The 19,008-nt window shown below is 43.1% G+C and overlaps 1 protein-coding gene across 2 annotated transcripts in view; it reads left to right on the top strand.

Annotated features, from left to right (window-relative positions):
* The window catches only part of LOC141111081 (uncharacterized), a 59,576-nt gene that overhangs the window by 29,187 nt on the left and 11,381 nt on the right, over positions 1-19,008 (top strand). For both annotated transcript variants that reach the window (XM_073603074.1, XM_073603073.1), the window contains exon 4: positions 3,541-3,596. In XM_073603074.1, coding sequence (XP_073459175.1) covers positions 3,541-3,596 — 56 coding nt within the window. The remainder of the gene's footprint in view (positions 1-3,540; positions 3,597-19,008) is intronic.

The following is a 19,008-nucleotide window of genomic DNA, read 5'->3' as shown; positions in this document are numbered from 1 at the left end:
GTTTACTCCTCTTAACTGGTAGGAGTGTAGATTTACCACCTGTAATTTTTTGGATAAAATTATCTAGGTCATCCCCAAATAGGCATTCCCCTTTGAATGGGAAGCCAGCTAAATATCTTTTGCATGAAAGCTCTGCTGCCCAACTTTTAAGCCAAAGGGACCTGCGCATGTGTACCAACAGGAGAGACAAACGAGATGCTTGCTTGGCAGAATCCAGAATGGCATCAATCATAAAACACAGCAGCTGTGGAAGGTCTGCATAGTTCTCCACTTCCTCACTGGGAAGGAGGCCAAGCATCTGCTTAACCTGTTCCTTGAGGAATTGACACAAACCCACAGTTGCGACTGTAGGTTGGACTACAGTGCCAGCCATGGAGAAGGAGGCTTTTAATAAAGTTTCCAGCTTTTTATCAGTTGGATCTTTAAACACCTGAGCATTGTCCAAGGGACAGGTCAGGTTTTTATTCACACAAGAGACAGCCGCATCCACGGATGGGACCTCCCACTTCTTGGTGAAGCTTTCCTCCAGAGGATAAAGCATAGAAAACCTTTTAGGAGGAGTAAACAGTTTATCGGGATGTCCCCAGTCCTCATACAACAATTTATCCATTAACGGATGAATTGGAAAGGAAAAGGCAGTCTGTGGGATCATTCTGACCCCCAGGGAAGAAACTGAGGATGTAGCGGCCTCAGCAGAGGGCATTTTAAATGTGGAAAGCACTAGTTCAGTATAATACTGGACCTGCTTCTTGAGTGCCTGAGAGGAAGAAGCTCTCTCCTCTTCCTCTGAATCCTCAGACTGCTCTTGATCCCTATCTCTGGATAGGGATCTCTCCTCATGTCAGAAGAATCATCTGAAAGAGAAAGTGCAGCAGAGGGAGGGGATCTACACCCTTTTCTGCTATCTTTTAAGGAAGCTGAAATAAAATTCATAATTCTTCCCTCAAAACCCTCCAATGTATCCCTAAGGGAATCCTCTGTGACATACGCTGGGGCTGTAACATTAGGAGAGGCTGCAAAACCTGACGGGCATTGACTCATCCTGTGAGGCTGGCTCCAGTCTTGCAGGGGGGGGATGGTAATCTGCAGGCATCTTTAGGACCCCTAGACACAGGTGGTGACTTTCTTGTGCCTTTGTTACCTCCCCCTGAGACCCTCTTACGAGGAGACATAGTCCCAAGCTACAAAGCAGAGGTACTAGTACATATGCAATCACTGTTGTGCTAAAAGTCTCACAATATACATATATGCTTAATACTGCACAACCTGATGCCGAGTAGGTGTCTTAGGATTAGCCTGGATCCGACCACTTTAGGATGCTCACTGCCCACACTCTGTGTCCATCTGTTTACAGAGCTCTGCATGCTCTGGGCTTTTAAATTAGCCATCTGGCGTCTGCACACCTGCAGTGGAGGAAGTGAGCGATTGGACACCAGCTTCACTGAGTGTGTATCTGAAAAGCACGTAAGTTTGCTCCTTACTCCCTCTAGTGGTGGAAATCAAGTAAGACATGCAACTACTCATTGAAGAGAACCCATTTGTAAAATATATATATATATATATATATATATATATATATATATATATATATATATATATAGGATTAACTTCTCTTACCTGTCCCCGCTGCAGGAACTGCTGAGAACAGACAGTTTCCAGCCTTCACCCATCACGGCGGGTAGCGTTGTGCCAACCTTCAGGGTTTTTTGGGTTCCTACTCAGAGAAACCTCTTACCTGGACCTGTAAAAGACTCTGCCAGAAACTTTCATGCCACTGTTTTAATAGTACACCAAGCCTGGTTTTCTCAGAGCCCAGTCCTCCAAAGAGAGACTTACAGGCAAAACCTCGCTTCTTCGGATGACGAGGTCCGGGTACCATACCATCTTGGGAGTCAAAATATCGGCCCGAGATATGGATCCGGTCAGCATAGCCCTTTAAGCCCCCGCAGGGACCAAACTGGAGCTTTCTTCACAGCACATATTTTACGTGACCAACCACCTTAGACACTGGTGAAAAAACCGAGGTCCTCCCTGTATGGGAGGGGTTATATAGGGGTAGAATTCTCCTTAATTGGGGTTAACCAGTGTCCAATCACCGATGGTACCTACCTAACCCACTATGTAATGAATACTCTGTGTCCCGTGATGTATGATCAAGAAACATTGATTTGCCACATCCCTCTTTTTCAACAATTCCATTTATTAAATTAAATATAGGCTTTTACATTTCTGGGTCCATGCACATTCGTTCATTGACTTCCATATAGGTGCACCCATCCTGGAGCCACAGGTGGATATCTAAAATTGCACACGTGAAATATCAAACTAAACTACATTTCCCAGTGTCCTCTGCTCCACTTCTTTCTGTTTACACTGTAGGGGATCTTCCTCTCCATGTAGTTTCTCCAGCATAGGAATGTAGTTTGTGGCACAGGTGAGCATGCCTAGGAGACAACCACTGTCTATTTAAAGGGCTAATGTCAACCAGTGATAGTAAATAGGCCTGGCCCTCAATAATAATTACAGGTTCAGGAAAGCAGCTATCATGGAGTATAAATGGAAAGAAGGAAAAGTGAAGAGAACATGGTAGGCTACACCGGGGAGCAATAAAAAAATAGCCTTTATATACATTTTGGGCACATTCAATGTTCCAGGCCACATGATATAATCAGGATTGTTCTTTTATGTCCAGCCTTACTATGTGTTCTTTGTGGACAATTCTCTTTATCTAAGATAGGCTCATCAGACCTATGCCAACCCTCAACCTGGAGGGCCTGTCACTGATGTCATTGATTTTTGGGAAATACCTCTGTAGGTGTCATGGTTTCCACACAACATGATTCAAACTTCCACAGCTTACTGTTAGAGTTTTCAAACTTCCAACTAACCTTCAAGTCAACAGGGGCAGTATTTAATAACTGGAAATTCTCACACATGAGGTCACTAGGCCATGTACAGGTTTCTCAGTTCTTTTAGTAAAGATAACTACACCAAAGCAATCCCTTTGTAGTATTACTTCCAGGTTTTGGGTGGCTTTTATTTGTCAGTGCCAGTACACTATATATCTGCAGACATATCAATCATCCATTTGTGAACCCAAATGAAAGGGCAGAGGATTCAATATCCCCATACTACCTGGAGCTCTAGGCCCCCCCACCCCCACCCCTCGATGCCTATGTGTGCCATCTGAATAGAGAGGAAAAAAGTATTCGCTAGAAATCTCGCAACATCTAACCATGTATACAGGAGATTTCCCAGTAAGGCACTGGGTAGAGTAGTCTTCCCAAAATGCATCTGTGAGGTCCTGGTTATATCACCGATGCATCTAAAGACCAGGAAGTGCTGCAATGCAGTTAATCGTAAGCAGCGGTCAAATGCTTTTTATTTACCATAGAAAAACATTTTATCATGCTAGAATTTTGTACCCAACACAGTTTTTTTTTTTTGGAGGGGGGGGAGGTCCGCTTTAACATGATATATGGAGGTCCACGTTCTTAAGAATTTTGTTCATATGATTTACATTTTGCTTTATATTCATAGGCATACTGCCCCCACCACCAAAAACCCTTCTACTGGAAGCACTACTGGAAGCAACAGTAAGTACATTATTTGTCTATATGACTCCGATTTTTTTTTTCCACTAAAAAACATTTGTGACATGATCTAGTTAGCTCTCGTTGTAGATGCACAGTAAGTCCACGACAGGCTGGAACTATTTTTAAGGGCTTGGGACTTTTATTTAAAAGAAAGCAAAAGTTCACAAATGAATGACTTCCCACAAAGAGGATCTTCTACAGCTTCAGCAGAATACAAACACTGGAAAATTCCTAGCCACCTGGCTCATCAGCTTACTCAGCTTCAACTGCAGTACCATGCTGTACCTCTTACCAGTCTCTCAGACTGTGTTGTCCAACTCTCTTGGACAATTGGCTCTCTAGCCTTTAGTCACAGCACCTTGCTGGATGGTCTACCTCTGGCCTATGGATTGGGGTTCTCCTGACACCTCAATAGGAGATAACCTGACTCCTGGAACTGAGACCCTCTGTCTTTTGGCTTCTGGCTGGGTCCTCTGGCCCCTCAACATAACCTTCCATCTCCCCCACTGGTAGTCTCCAAACTGGGAGCTCTGAGCTATCCTCAGACGTGAGTATATAAAGACCCCATATACCTGTGTACTCAGCCAGTTAGCAGGAATCTAGCAAAACTCAGACACAGGATTGAATGGTCCGATCCAGGACTACAGAATCTGTAGAAAGCCAAATACACAGCATTCTCTGCCCAGAAACACAAGTCTGGATTGTCACATTTACCCTAAATGAAAATCCTGTGTCACATTTTCCTATATTCTCACAGTGTCAAAGCCTCAAAGTGTCACACCTTTTAAAACTGAAATCCAGGTATGGTTTTTATTGCATAGTTGGACCAATATAAGTAAGAAATATCCATATTTGTGGGACTTGAGAGTCACTATAGTACTACTACAGTATCACCGTGCCTATCAACAGGGGTCACTTGCTAGGCTCAGCCACCATGGATTTTTTTCAATGAATGCAAAGAATTCTCTGGTTGGATGGGGTGGAGATCGTGATGTCACTACCCCACCTTTCCACTTCTTCCAATCATAGAATGCTTCAGTATGGGACCTAGGAAAACCATGGAGATCACTTTAGTAACGGTGACTACTACAGTGTTTCTCTGCTTCCACATTGGTCTCACAGATATAAAAGATGCATACTTATATGAGTTCAGACTAGACCATTATAACTATTTAATACAAAATATACCAGGAATTCAATTTCATTGCTAAACTCTTTTCCCAAAATCTTTTTTAAATATCTGCACACATTATACTGTCCATGATGATGACATTTCTGTCCTTATCTGCATGTTTTTTTGCAGCTTGGTGTGGTTTTCCCTGTCACCAACCTAAAAAGAAAAACTGCAGGTAAAAGCAAAAAAAAAAAAAAAAAAAATGCTACCTGTAGTGTTTTTCCGTTCCATAAATGATTTCTTATTCATTTGCTATGAGCCTTTGAACATTCTTGAAAATTTGACTACTAATTCCCTTGTTAAATCTCTTCCTCCTTGCATGTCTGAGCCCTTTTTTTTTCCTGGAAGGTTCTAATTACTGTCTGTGTTGGCCCAGCTTCTCCACTCTCCCCTTCTTCCATAATCTTTTTTACAGCTGCTGGGGGAGGAGCGAAGGGAAAAACTACAGAGTGTCACTCAGGCTCAGTTCACACTTGTGCGATGCAGGAACCCTGCAAATCCACTGCGGGTTCCCACATCGCACCCGACTCGCACGGCAGTTCATACTGCCATATGCAAACTGCTGGGAGTGTCAATACAATGTTAATGACACCCCCATTTCAGCTTGCATATCACACTGCGAACTGACAGTTTGGACATGAATCGGATCGCATGGGTTTGAGCACCCATGCAATCCGATTCTGGTGCGTACCAAAAAAGGGGTCCTGTGCAAGTTTGATCCAAATGCGATGTGATATCAGTCATACTATCTGTATGGCTGAAATCGCTTTGCACGTACATCGCAAGTGATTTGCACTGCAATCTCACGCCACCCAAAGAGGGAGTTTCAGTCTCCCCCAAAAAAATTAAAAGTCAACAGGTATAAATACTGTAGCTGCTGACTTTTATTATAAGTGTAGCAATGTGGACTACAATTGCAAAGTACGGCAATCCTCCGGTGTCTTTATGCATTGCATGTCCCTTATTGCCCATCATGACATCATATTTGTGAGTTCAGTCAAGGGAACTATGGGATGGGTAGTTCACCAGACTGATAACTGTTCTGCCTGTCCATGTATCTGAACCACATATCCCAGAGATCATTGCTACCATCAGAGGGATTGCTGGGAGGAGCTATAAAAGAAGCCAGAGACCCGCCCATCGCTCTCTTCCTCCTGGGCCTGACACGAGATGGACCTCTCCGTGCGGAGAGAGAGATGTTGCGGCCTACTACTTGGTGTAACATCTGCCCACCCACGCCAGAAGAGTTTAGTTCCATGGGTTGCCATCAGATATCCTTACCGCATCAGTCCAGTGACCAGCCAGTCGGTGTGTGAAGCTGCAAAAGAAAGATCAAAGCGCCGGATTCGCTGTAAAAGCATCGCTACGCCAGAAGCTGTTCAGAAGACATTACATCTACCTGGTTATCAGTGAGAGGGCTAATCGCCCATCTTTTATCTGCACTCTTGTCACGGAATCACTGGGACATGTTGCATCAGACACATCCACTTTACAAACACTTTCCTGAAATTAGCTGCATGCAGTGTTTAAACACTTTAACTTCACTTTCTACAAGAAATCTAGTACTTTTCCCTACACCTAATTGGATTACAAATAACGAGCTCTGACGTACCGGTGAACAACATCAGATCTGCAATGAGAACATTAAAGTTAGAGTTACATAAGGGCCCTTGTACTATCACCTCTAGGGCTGAGCTTTCATTACTAGAGCCATTGTAGTTCCACCAGGTAACCTCTTTTAGTGAGCCAGTCTAGTCCGTTTGGTTACATTCATCTTACTTGATTTGATTGTAGCCGTATTAGTGCAATTGTGACAGAGAAAATTGAGTACTGTCCGTGATACTTTTTTTATTTGCACTAACATACAATTTTTCAGGACAAGCTTTCGGGGTATGTCCCCTTCTTCAAGGTCCAAGTAGTACTGCTTGGACCTTGAAGAAGGGGACATACCCCGAAAGCTTGTCCTGAAAAATTGTATGTTAGTGCAAATAAAAAAAGTATCACGGACAGTACTCAATTTTCTCTGTTACATTCATCTAAAAAGGGAAAGTATTACCTTGCAAAGGAAATGTTTTAATGTGCTGCATATCTGTTATTACCTTGTTTTGACTTTCGGAGGAATTCTTGGAATGTTCATCAGGTCATAGCAGTGCAGATGAGCAGGTAATTCCAAGCAGTCCCCTAGGGGCAGTGCTACATTTGAGGGCTTGTCCGGGATTAAATCTGTAGCTGTCCTTAGGCGACCTAGACTGGAACCACAATCCGCGTGGGAGGCCGTCTCAACGGCCACAGTTACTTGGGGCAGAAGTCAGGGGGCCCTGACGACAAAAGCACCATTCTGGAGATCTCGGGGAATGAGCATACCGAGAAGGAGATCAGAAGGTGGCTGAGAGCTTTGGCACAAGGGCACCGGGCCTACCTTGTGGAAGGAGAAGCCACAGAAGAGCTGGATCAAACCAGGGCAGGGTGCCTTTGGCCAATCATGGCTCAGGGGGACTAAGTCCACGCCCCACACTATATAAGGCCGCTTTACAGAGCGGCCGTCTTTAGTGTTGTTGGCATGGACAGAGAGATAGCTTGAGTTAGATTAAGCAGCCAGGTTATTCAGTTAGTGGCAGTGTATTTGATATAATATATATATATATATATATATATATACACACACACATACATACACACACACACACACAGTCAAGTATATATATTTATACAGTCCCTGACAAAAGTCTTGTCGCTTGTGTACAAATTGACCTGAAGTGCCGCTAAAATATATTTCTAATCAAGATTTTGTTACAAGAAATGGGTCATTTTAATCCCAACAGCTTTTGTATTAATGTTTCAGTGCAAAACGAAACTGACAAAAAGTATTCTAATATTCACAGCTTGGTAAAGCCCATTGAGTCAATTTTTGCCAAGACATAAGTGTTGTCGCCTTGTTATATGAGCTTCACCTGTGACTAATAAAGGATCAATTAGGTCTCAGGTGTGTATAAAAAGAACACCAGTACACTAGACCTTCTCAACTGCAACTAGACCTCTGCAAACATGCCTAAGATTCACCCGGAGACTAAAGTGTTGATTATCAAGAGGCTGAAGACCAGATCCACTGCTGATGTGGCAGACACCTTCAATGTGTCTCAGTGTCAAGTTCAGAGGATAAAAAAAAGATTTGAAGAGACTGGAGACGTTTTGGACAAGGCCAGGTCAGGCCGACCCCGCAAGACAAATGCTCGAGAGGACAGTTTGTTGGCTCAAAAATCCAAGGCCAGCCCATTTTTCACTGCAGCAGAGCTCCACGAGACCTGGTCACCTGAAGTCCCTGTGTCAACCAGAACAGTTTGTCGGATTCTGTCTCGAAATGGCCTCCATGGTCGAATCAGTGCCCATAAGCCAGCACTAAACAAAAGACAATTAAAAAACCGTGTGGCATTTGCCAAGGGCCACAGCCTGCTAAAAGGATGGACTCTGGAAAAGTGGCAGAAGGTGGATTTTTCAGATGAATCTTCTGTTGAATTACACCACAGTCGCTGCAAATATTGCAGGAGACCTACTGGAACCCTCATGGAGCTGAGATTTACCCAGAAAACTGTGAAGTTTTGTGGAGGCAAAATCATGGTCTGGGGTTACATCCAGTATGGGGGTGTGCGAGGGATCTGAAGGGTGGAAGGCAAGATCAATAGTCTAAAATACCAAGAAATCTTAGCTACCTCTTATATTCCCAACCATAAAAAATTTTGCAGCAGGATGGTGCTCCATCACATACTTCCATCTCCACATTAAAGTTCCTTAAGGCAAAGAAGATCAAGATGCTCCAGGATTGGCCAGCCCAGTCACCAGACATGAACATCATTGAGCATATGTGGTGTAGGATGAAAGATGAAGCATGGAAGACAAAACCAAAGAATATTGATGAACTCTGGGAAGCGTGCAAGACGGTTTTCTTTGCTATTCCTGATGACTTCATCAATAAATTGTATAAATCCTTGCCAAACCGCATGGATGCTGTCCTTCAAGCTCATGGAAGTCATACAAGATATTACATTTGGATCTCACAGCACCACTACTTAATTTGCTGACATATTTTTGGATTTTCAGTAAAGTTGTTCAATTTCTGTATAGGCGACAAAACTTTTGTCTTGCCAAAATTTGACCTGTCTGTCTTGATTAAATGATAAATCTTTTTTTCAGTGAAACTAATTTATTTCAGTGCATTAAACATCATTTGGGAGAGCTTTAGCTTTTCATATGAGCCATTTCTAACACCAATTGATAAATTAAAAATCAGCTTAATAGCAGGAGTTTCTACAAAATAGAGAAGCGACAAGACTTTTGTCAGGGACTGTATATCTATTTATACTCTGCATTCATTGTAGCCTATATCTACAGTGCATTCTGTGGTGTACAGTTGCTAATACAGTGCAGGCGGTGTACACAGTATCTAATACAGTGTGTACAGTTTCTAATACACTTCTGGTGGTGTACACAGTATATAACACAGTGCAGCCATTGTACAGTTGCTAATACAGTGCAGGGGCGGTGTACACAGTATCTAATACAGTGTAGTTTCTAATAGATGTTTGGCAGTGAATTAAAATTATATATATATATATATATATATATATATATATATATATATATATATATATATATATATATATATATATATATACACACACGCACACATATACAGTTGCAATAAAAAGTATGTGAACCCTATTGGAATGATATGGATTTCTGCACAAATTGGTCATAAAATGTGATCTGATCTTCATCTAAGTCACAACAATAGACAATAACAGTCTGCTTAAACTAATAACACACAAAGAATTAAATGTTACCATGTTTTTATTGAACACACCATGTAAACATTCACAGTGCAGGTGGAAAAGGTATGTGAACCCCTAGACTAATGAGATCTCCAAGAGCTAATTGGAGTGAGGTGTCTGCCAACTGGAGTCCAATCAATGAGATGAGATTGGAGGTGTTGGTTACAGCTGCCCTGCCCTATTAACAACACACACCATGCTTTTCACAATGCTTTTCACAAAAAGCATTGCCTGATGTGAATGATGCCTCGCACAAAAGAGCTCTCAGAAGACCTACGATTAAGAATTGTTGACTTGCATAAAGCTGGAAAGGGTTTCAAAATTATCTCCAAAAGCCTTGCTGTTCATCAGTCCACGGTAAGACAAATTGTCTATGAATGGAGAAAGTTCAGCACTGCTGCTACTCTCCCTAGGAGTGGGCGTCCTGTAAAGATGACTGAAAGAGCACAGCGCAGACTGCTCAGTGAGGTGAAGAAGAATCCTAGAGTGTCAGCTAAAGACTTACAAAAGTCTCTGGCATATGCTAACATCCCTGTTAGCGAATCTACGATACGTAAAACACTAAACAAGAATACATTTCATGGGAGGATACCACAGAGGAAGCCACTGCTGTCCAAAAAAACCATTGCTGGACGTTTACAGTTTGCACAAGAGCACCTGGATGTTCCACAGCAGTACTGGCAAAATATTCTGTGGACAGATGAAACCAAAGTTGAGTTGTTTGGAAGAAACACATAACACTATGTGTGGAGAAAAAGAGGCACAGCACACCAACATCAAAACCTCATCCCAACTGTGAAGTATGGTGGTGGCGGCATCATGGTTTAGGGCTGCTTTGCTGCGTCAGGGCCTGGACGGATTGCTATCATCAAAGGAAAAATGAATTCCCAAGTTTATCCAGACATTTTGCAGGAGAACTTAAGGCCATCTGTCCACCAGCTGAAGCTCAACAGAAGATGGGTGTTGCAACAGGACAATGACCCAAAGCATAGAAGTAAATCAACAACAGAATGGCTTAAACAGAAGAAAATACACCTTCTGGAGTGGCCCAGTCAGAGTCCTGACCTCAACCCGATTGAAGTGCTGTGGCATGACCTCAAGAAAGCGATTCACACCAAACATCCCAAGAATATTGCTGAACTGAAACAGTTCTGTAAAGAGGAATGGTCAAGAATTACTCCAGACCGCTGTGCACGTCTGATCTGCACTTACAGGAAACGTTTGGTTGAAGTTATTGCTGCCAAAGGAGGTTCAACCAGTTATTAAATCCAATGGTTCACATACTTTTTGCACCCGCACTGTGAATGTTTACATGGCGTGTTCAATAAAAACATGGTAATATTTAATTCTTTGTGTGTTATTAGTTTAAGCAGACTGTGATTGCCTATTGTTGTGACTTAGATGAAGATCAGATCACATTTTATGACCAATTTGTGCAGAAATCCATCTCATTCCAAAAGGGTTCACATACTTTTTATTGCAACTGTATATACACAGTATAGTGTGTGTGTATGTATATATATATATATATATATATATATATATATATATATATACACACACTCTTCATTCAATGTAGCTTATATCTACGGTGCATTCCATGGTGTACTGTTTCTAATACACATCAGGCGGTGTACACGGTATCTAATACAATGTGCACAGTATACAATATAGCCGTTGTACACTTTCTAATAGACTTCAGGCGGTGTACACAGTATCTAATACAGTGTAGTGTGGTGTTGCAAAACAAAAAATACATTATGTCCGGAAGGCCACCAAGGAGAGGCAGACGCTCACAGGCCACTAAAAGAGGGCAAGCAGTGTCTACAGTCAACAGTGCTGGTCGTGGACATGGTGCATCCTCTGCAGGTGGCCGTGGAGCACACTTGTCCTTTTTTGCTGCTGCTGGCCATTATATTGAGCCACAACATGCAGAAGAGTTGGTGGAGTGGATAACAAAGCCGTCCTCATCCTCCTCATCCTCTGTCACCCAGGCTCAGAGTAATTTGCCTTCCAACGCAGCTGCCAAAGCAGCCTATTCCACCGGCTCCTTGTCCACAGTCACTCCTTCCGTAGCCCCACCATCATGCATGGAGGAGTTCCCAGAATTATTCGACAACAGTGTAGGTTATATGCTGCTGGAGAATGCGTGGCGATTTGAAGGCTCCAATGTTTGTTCCCAGGTTGAGGAAAGGAGTAACGTGAGCCTAGAGAGAGGGGGTGCCACAGAAGGACAAGAAACTGGCAGTCATGTTTCACAGCAGGGCCGTGCCTGCACCCAACAAGAGTATATGTGAGGGATTACAGTGTTGTGGCACCACCACCATCACTACCCAAGGTCCAATTTTTCTGCCCCTGTTTAACAGGGGCATGTAATTACAACTTTTTATATAATATTTCACAGCAGGGCCCGTTCTATCACCCACATGAGTATCTGTGAGGGCTTACAGTGTTCTGGTACCACCAACACCTAAGGCCAAATTTTCTGTAGAGTACTGTATATAGGACAAGCCATAGTATATATACTGCTGTTCAGAGTATATAGTGCCTGGGGGGCCTGGGGGAGCCCACGCCATTTTTTAAAGAATTTGGGTGCGGGGTTGCCCTTAATATCCACACCAGACCTGAAGGGCCTGGTATGGATTTTGGGGGGGGGGCATCCACGCCATTTTTTTTTTTTTGGTATTTTTATCTGTATTGTCAGGATCCGACAATACATAGTTACATAGTTACATAGTAGGTGAGGTTGAAAAAAGACACACGTCCATCAAGTCCAACCTATGTGTGTGATTATGTGTCAGTATTACCTTACATATCCCTGTATGTTGCGGTCATTCAGGTGATTATCTAATAGTTTCTTGAAGCTATCAATGCTCCCCGCTGAGACCACCGCCTGTGGAAGGGAATTCCACATCCTTACCGCTCTTACAGTAAAGAACCCTCTACGTAGTTTAAGGTTAAACCTCTTTTCTTCTAATTGTAATGAGTGGCCCCGAGTCTTATTAAACTCTCTTCTGCGAAAAAGTTTTATCCCTATTGTGGGGTCACCAGTACAGTATTTGTAAATTGAAATCATATCCCCTCTCAAGCATCTCTTCTCCAGAGAGAATAAGTTCAACGCTCGCAACCTTTCCTCATAACTAAGATCCTCCAGACCCTTTATTATCTTTGTTGCCCTTCTTTGTACTCGCTCCATTTCCAGTACATCCTTCCTGAGGACTGGTGCCCAGAACTGGACAGCATACTCCAGGTGCGGCCGGACCAGAGTCTTGTAGAGCAGGAGAATTATCGTTTTATCTCTGGAGTTGATCCCCCTTTTAATACATGCCAATATTCTGTTTGCCTTATTAGCAGCAGCTTGGCATTGCATGCCATTGCTGAGCCTATCATCTACTAGGACCCCCAGGTCCTTTTCCATCCTAGATTCCCCCAGAGGTTCTCCCCCCCAGTGTATAGATTGCATTCATATTTTTGCCACCCAAATGCATTATTTTACATTTTTCTACATTGAACCTCATTTGCCATGTAGTCACCCACCCCATTAATTTGTTCAGGTCTTTTTGCAAGGTTTCCACATCCTGCGGAGAAGTTATTGCCCTACTTAGCTTAGTATCGTCTGCAAATACAGAGATTGAACTGTTTATCCCATCCTCCAGATCGTTTATAAACAAATTAAATAGGATTGGTCCCAGCACAGAACCCTGGGGAACCCCACTACCTACCCCTGACCATTCTGAGTACTCCCCATTTATCACCACCCTCTGAACACGCCCTTGTAGCCAGTTTTCAATCCAGGTACTCACCCTATGGTCCATGCCAACGGACCCTATTCTGTACAGTAAAAGTTTATGGGGAACTGTGTCAAATGCTTTTACAAAATCCAGATACACCACGTCTACGGGCCTTCCTTTATCTAGATGGCAACTCACCTCCTCATAGAAGGTTAATAGATTGGTTTGGCAAGAACGATTCTTCGTGAATCCATGCTGATTACTGCTAATGATATCGTTCTTATTACTAAAATCTTGTATATAGTCCCTTATCATCCCCTCCAAGATTTTACATACTATTGATGTTAGGCTAACTGGTCTGTAATTCCCAGGGATGTTTTTTGGGCCCTTTTTAAATATTGGTGCTACATTGGCTTTTCTCCAATCAGCTGGTACCATTCCAGTCAATAGACTGTCTGTAAAAATTAGGAACAACGGTCTGGCAATCACCTGACTGAGTTCCCCAAGTACCCTCGGATGCAAGCCATCTGGTCCCGGTGATTTATTAATGTTAAGTTTCTCAAGTCTAATTTTAATTCCGTCCTCTGTTAACCATGGAGGTGCTTCCTGTGTTGTGTCATGAGGATAAACACTGCAGTTTTGGTTACTGAAGCCCCCCGATTCACTCGTGAAGACTGAGGATAAGAATAAATTCAATACCTTTGCCATCTCCCCATCCTTTGTAACCAGATGTCCTTCCTCATTCTTTATGGGGCCAATCTGGTCTGTCCTCCCTTTTTTACTGTTTACATACTTAAAGAATTTCTTGGGATTTTTTTTGCTCTCCTCCGCTATGTGTCTTTCATGTCCTATCTTAGCCGTCCTAATTGCACCCTTACATTTCTTATTGCATTCTTTATAAAGTCTGAATGCTGAGGATGATCCCTCAACCTTGTATTTTTTGAAGGCCTTCTCCTTTGCTTTTATATGCATTTTTACATTGGAGTTAAGCCATCCAGGATTTTTGTTCGCTCTTTTAAATTTATTACCCAATGGGATACATTGGCTAATGCCCTTATTTAATATGCTCTTAAAGCAAACCCATCTCTCCTCCGTATTCTTTGTTCCAAATATTTTATCCCAATTTATGCCTTTTAGCAAGGTTTGTAGTTTAGGGAAGTTGGCTCTTTTGAAATTCAGTGTCTTTGTATTCCCTTTATGTTTCCTATTTGTGTGATTTATGCTGAAACTAATTGACCTGTGATCGCTGTTACCTAAATTGCCCCGTATTTCCACATCTGTGATCAGGTCTGTATTGTTGGTAATCAGTAGATCCAGTAATGTTTTATTTCTAGTTGGTGCGTCTACCATCTGACCCATAAAATTGTCCTGCAAGACATTAAGGAACTGGCGAGCCTTAAATGAATGCGCGGTTCCCTCCGCCCAGTCTATGTCTGGATAATTAAAATCCCCCATTATGATAACACTTCCCATCCTTGCTGCTAATCCAATTTGTGATAGGAGATCCGTCTCCACTTCCTCCTTCAGGTTAGGGGGCCTATAGCATACTCCCAGTATTATTTTCCCCTTAGCTTCATCCCTTTGGAGCTCTACCCATAAGGATTCCACCTCCTCTCTAGCTCCCTCAGTGATGTCATCTCTCACATTCGCTTGTACATTATTCTTGATATATAGGCATACCCCTCCCCCTTTTTTACCCTCTCTATCCTTGCGGTATAAGGTATACCCTTGAATGTTTGCCAGCCAATCATGAGAGCTGTTGAACCAGGTCTCTGAAATTCCCACAAAATCCAAATCCTCCTTGTACAACAGTATCTCTAGTTCACCCATCTTGTCTGCCATGCTCCTGGCGTTGGTGAACATGCCACATAGTTTAGACCGGTCGCATATTGTCCTCGTATTGGGTGTTTCAAAATTGCAACTAGGACTTGCTACTATACTCACCTTGTGTTTTTGTGCTTTGGTTAACCTACCACTAATACCCCCAACACTACCCTCTGGAATATCATCCGCGCTGGCTATCACTGTCTCTGGACCCTCACCCCCATCGCCTAGTTTAAAAACCCCTCTAACTTTTTGGCCATCTTCATTCCCAGCAGATCTGCACCCTCCTCATTTAGGTGCAGTCCGTCCCTTCTATAGTACCGGTTACCGACTGAGAAGTCGGCCCAGTCCTCCAGGAACCCAAACCCCTCCTTACTACACCAGCTCTTCAGCCACTTGTTTACTTCCCTAATCTCCCTCTGCCTTTCTGGTGTGGCTCGATGTACCGGTAGTATTCCTGAGAATACTACCTTGGAGGTCCTTTTCCTCAATTTAGCACCTAAGTCCCTAAAATCGTTCTTTAGGACACTCCATCTGCCTCTGACTTTGTCATTGGTGCCAACGTGCACCATGACAGCCGGGTCTTCCCCAGCCCCTCCCAGTAATCTGTCCACAAGATCCGTGATGTGCCGAATACATTACAGCCGCGAGCAGTTTTAAATTACATTTTTTTCCTTTAGAAATGTAATTTTGCTGTGAAACTGTTTTAAACATGGGAAAGAAACGCTAATTTACAGGCATACCCCGGCACGATATTTAAAGGAATATTTCATTTTTATTGTTTCACTTAGAATGCTCAATAAGCATTATTAAAATCGCTGCTCCCAAAAAAACGTCAGTTTTTAAAACTTTTTTTTGCATTGATACATGTCCCCTGGGGCAGGACCCGGGTCCCCAAACACTTTTTATAGCAATAACTTGCATATAAGCCTTAAATCGAACACTTTAGATTTTTTCACATTCATGTCCCATAGACTTTAACTGTGTTTGCGTGTTCGAACAAATTTTTTGCCTGTTTGCATGTTTTGCTGCGAACCGAACCAGGGGGTGTTCGGCTCATCCCTATCAGGGAGTCCAGGAGCTCCTATGCTTCTCCGATTGTGGTAGTAAGGAAAAAGAATGGGTCCCTTCGGATGTGCATCGACTACCGAACCTTGAATGGAAGGACTATCCCAGATCAATACACAACCCCTCGCATAGAAGAAGCCCTGCAGTGCTTGTCAGGGGCTAAATGGTTCAGTGTGCTGGATCTAAAGAGTGGATATTACCAGATACCCATGCATCCAGATGACAGAGCGAAGATGGCTTTCATTAGCCTTTTACGTTTTTTTAAGTTTGGCCGGATGCCAAAGGGACTAACAGGGGCCCCTGCCACTTTCCAGCGGCTAATGAGAACACAGTGGGCGACATGAACTTGTTGGAAGTACTAGTTTATCTCGATGACATCATTGTGTTTGGCCGAACGTTGGAAGAGCATGAAGCTCGGTTGGAGAAAGCGATTGCATAGCGAGGGGTTGAAGCTGTCCTTAGAAAAGTGTCAGTTCTACTAGACTTCAGTCACGTACCTGGGGCATGTAGTGTCCGCCAAAGGGATAGCAACACTTTCCTGAATGTAGCTGCACGCAGTGTTTAAACGCTTTAACTTCACTTTCTACAAGGAACCTAGTACATCTCCCTACACCTGATTGGATTACAAATAACGAGCTCCGACGTACTGGTGAAGAACATCAGATCTGCAACAAGAACATTAAAGTTAGAGTTACACAAGGGCCCTTGTACTATCACCTCTAGGGCTGAGCTTTCATTACTAGAGCTGTTGTAGTTCCACCAGGTAACCTCTTTTAGTGAGCCAGTCTAGTCCATTTGGTTACATTCATCTCCAAGGGGAAATTTTTTAAAGGAAGTGTTTTAACATGCTGCATAGCTGCCATTACCTTGATTTTACTTTCGGAGGAATTCTTTTGTTGAGCTGGTGCTGTCGGCTTAAAGCTCAGCAAATTTACTCTTTCCTTGTTGTGTACCTCCCTTTTCAGTTGATTCAAGTAAATACTATCAGAATCTAAATACGCTGAGTTGTCTGATTCATTACTTTGCAGCAGTACCAGGATGTCTGAACCCAGAGTGTCAGGTGGGTTGGAATGTTCACCAGGTCATAGCAGTGCAGATGAGCAGGTAATTCCAAGCAGTCCCCTAGGGGGCAGTGCTACATAAGTACACTTACCTGTCCAGGAATCCAGCGATGTCAGCACCCGAGCCAATTCTTCAGTCTGCTTTGGGTGCAGACGCCAGCATCTTCACTAGGGAAAACCAGTTCCCTACTGTGAATGCATAAGTCACGCTGCACTTTCTGAATGGTCCTGCCATCTTCTGACCTGTGTGTGTCCCAGAAGGCAGCGGGGGGAAAGAGGAGGGGCCGGATATACTCAAAGATTGCCTCGGCAATCTTACCCAGAAGTGGGAGCGGGTACCTGTCCAAACCAAGTACCCCCCCCTCCAAAGTGCCAAATGTAGCAGTAGGGGGGGGGGGGTGTGGACAAGCAAAGCTTCCCCTTTTGGGTGGAGCTCCACTTTAAGTTTGCTGGGCTGCTGACATCACATTCAAGATGGTGGAGTTCAGCAGCCTTAGGGTCCATTCACACCAGAAACGGTTGGACTGTGCTGGGCAGCTATTCCAATGCAGTCCCACCACATGACAGGGCAAAATGCTTTGTCTACTATGTGCCCTGTTCACACCACAGCCTTGTGATGGTATGCGGGCACAGTGTACTGAAAAAGTACTGCATGCACTACATTTTTTTCAGCGTAGCGCATGGCACCGCCTCACATCATAGGCAGCCAATTGAACTGTATGAAATTTCTGTTTGACATTTCAATAAAGTTTGTTTAAAATAAAAATAAGGGAACAGTGCAGTACAGTGATCCCACTGGACCCTGCTACACAAATTATAACATAGTGGCTGGTGTGAATTGACCCCTAGGGCTTTAAGATGTCTATCCTCAGGTTGGCTTTTGCAGGTAAATAACATGTATAAAATACGTTAAATGCACAGATAATCTTAAAGAAGATATTTGTTGAAATAAGTAGGAGAGAGAGAGAGAGAGACAGAGAGAGAGACAGAGAGAGACAGAGAGACAGAGAGACAGAGAGACAGAGACAGAGACAGAGAGACAGAGACAGAGACAGAGAGAGAGAGACAGAGACAGAGACAGAGACAGAGAGAGAGAGAGAGAGAGAGAGAGAGAGAGAGAGAGAGAGAGAGAGAGAGAGAGAGAGACTTGTCAATAATTTTTTGTGGTAACCTGAAGTTAAAATTATATGTTGTGGTCTGATCTGGACAGTCCTAAAGGTGCTAACTACAGTGGTTTGTAGAAGCTTGCACCCTACTTCCTGAACCTTTACTAGCTGCATGTAAGACACACTGGAAAATATACAAATTGTATTCACAAAAAAAAAACCACTAAGTAGCTAAAGTCTTTCCTTCCTCTGCTTTCTGGGCCATGTCCTGGTATATTTTAACAGTATGTGAAAGGTGTGAGGCTCTGGCATGTGTTTTGATGTAGCCTGTGATTGGAAAACACTTTTTATTCACATGTTTATCTGTATCTAGTGCTGTGCAATTTTTCATGTGTCTTCTCATGCATGATCAAAAATCATGTGTTCTCATGTACTAGCATTGTCATCAAAAAGTCCCATAATGTGTATCGATTTATGAAAAAACAGACAATGTACATCAACGCATTGCACAGATGTAAACTATCACTATTCAAAACAATGGCAAACCTGTGTACAAATGTTGACTTGTGTTAAAATGCATAGGTTTGAATGAGCCCTGACATAGGCCGGCCATACATGGAGT

Source organism: Aquarana catesbeiana, linkage group LG10 (assembly GCF_042186555.1).
Source record: "Aquarana catesbeiana isolate 2022-GZ linkage group LG10, ASM4218655v1, whole genome shotgun sequence".
In the NCBI taxonomy this organism is placed as follows: domain Eukaryota; kingdom Metazoa; phylum Chordata; class Amphibia; order Anura; family Ranidae; genus Aquarana; species Aquarana catesbeiana.
The sequence above is the reverse complement of the archived record's forward strand: the minus strand, read 5'-3'. Positions and strand labels throughout refer to the sequence as shown.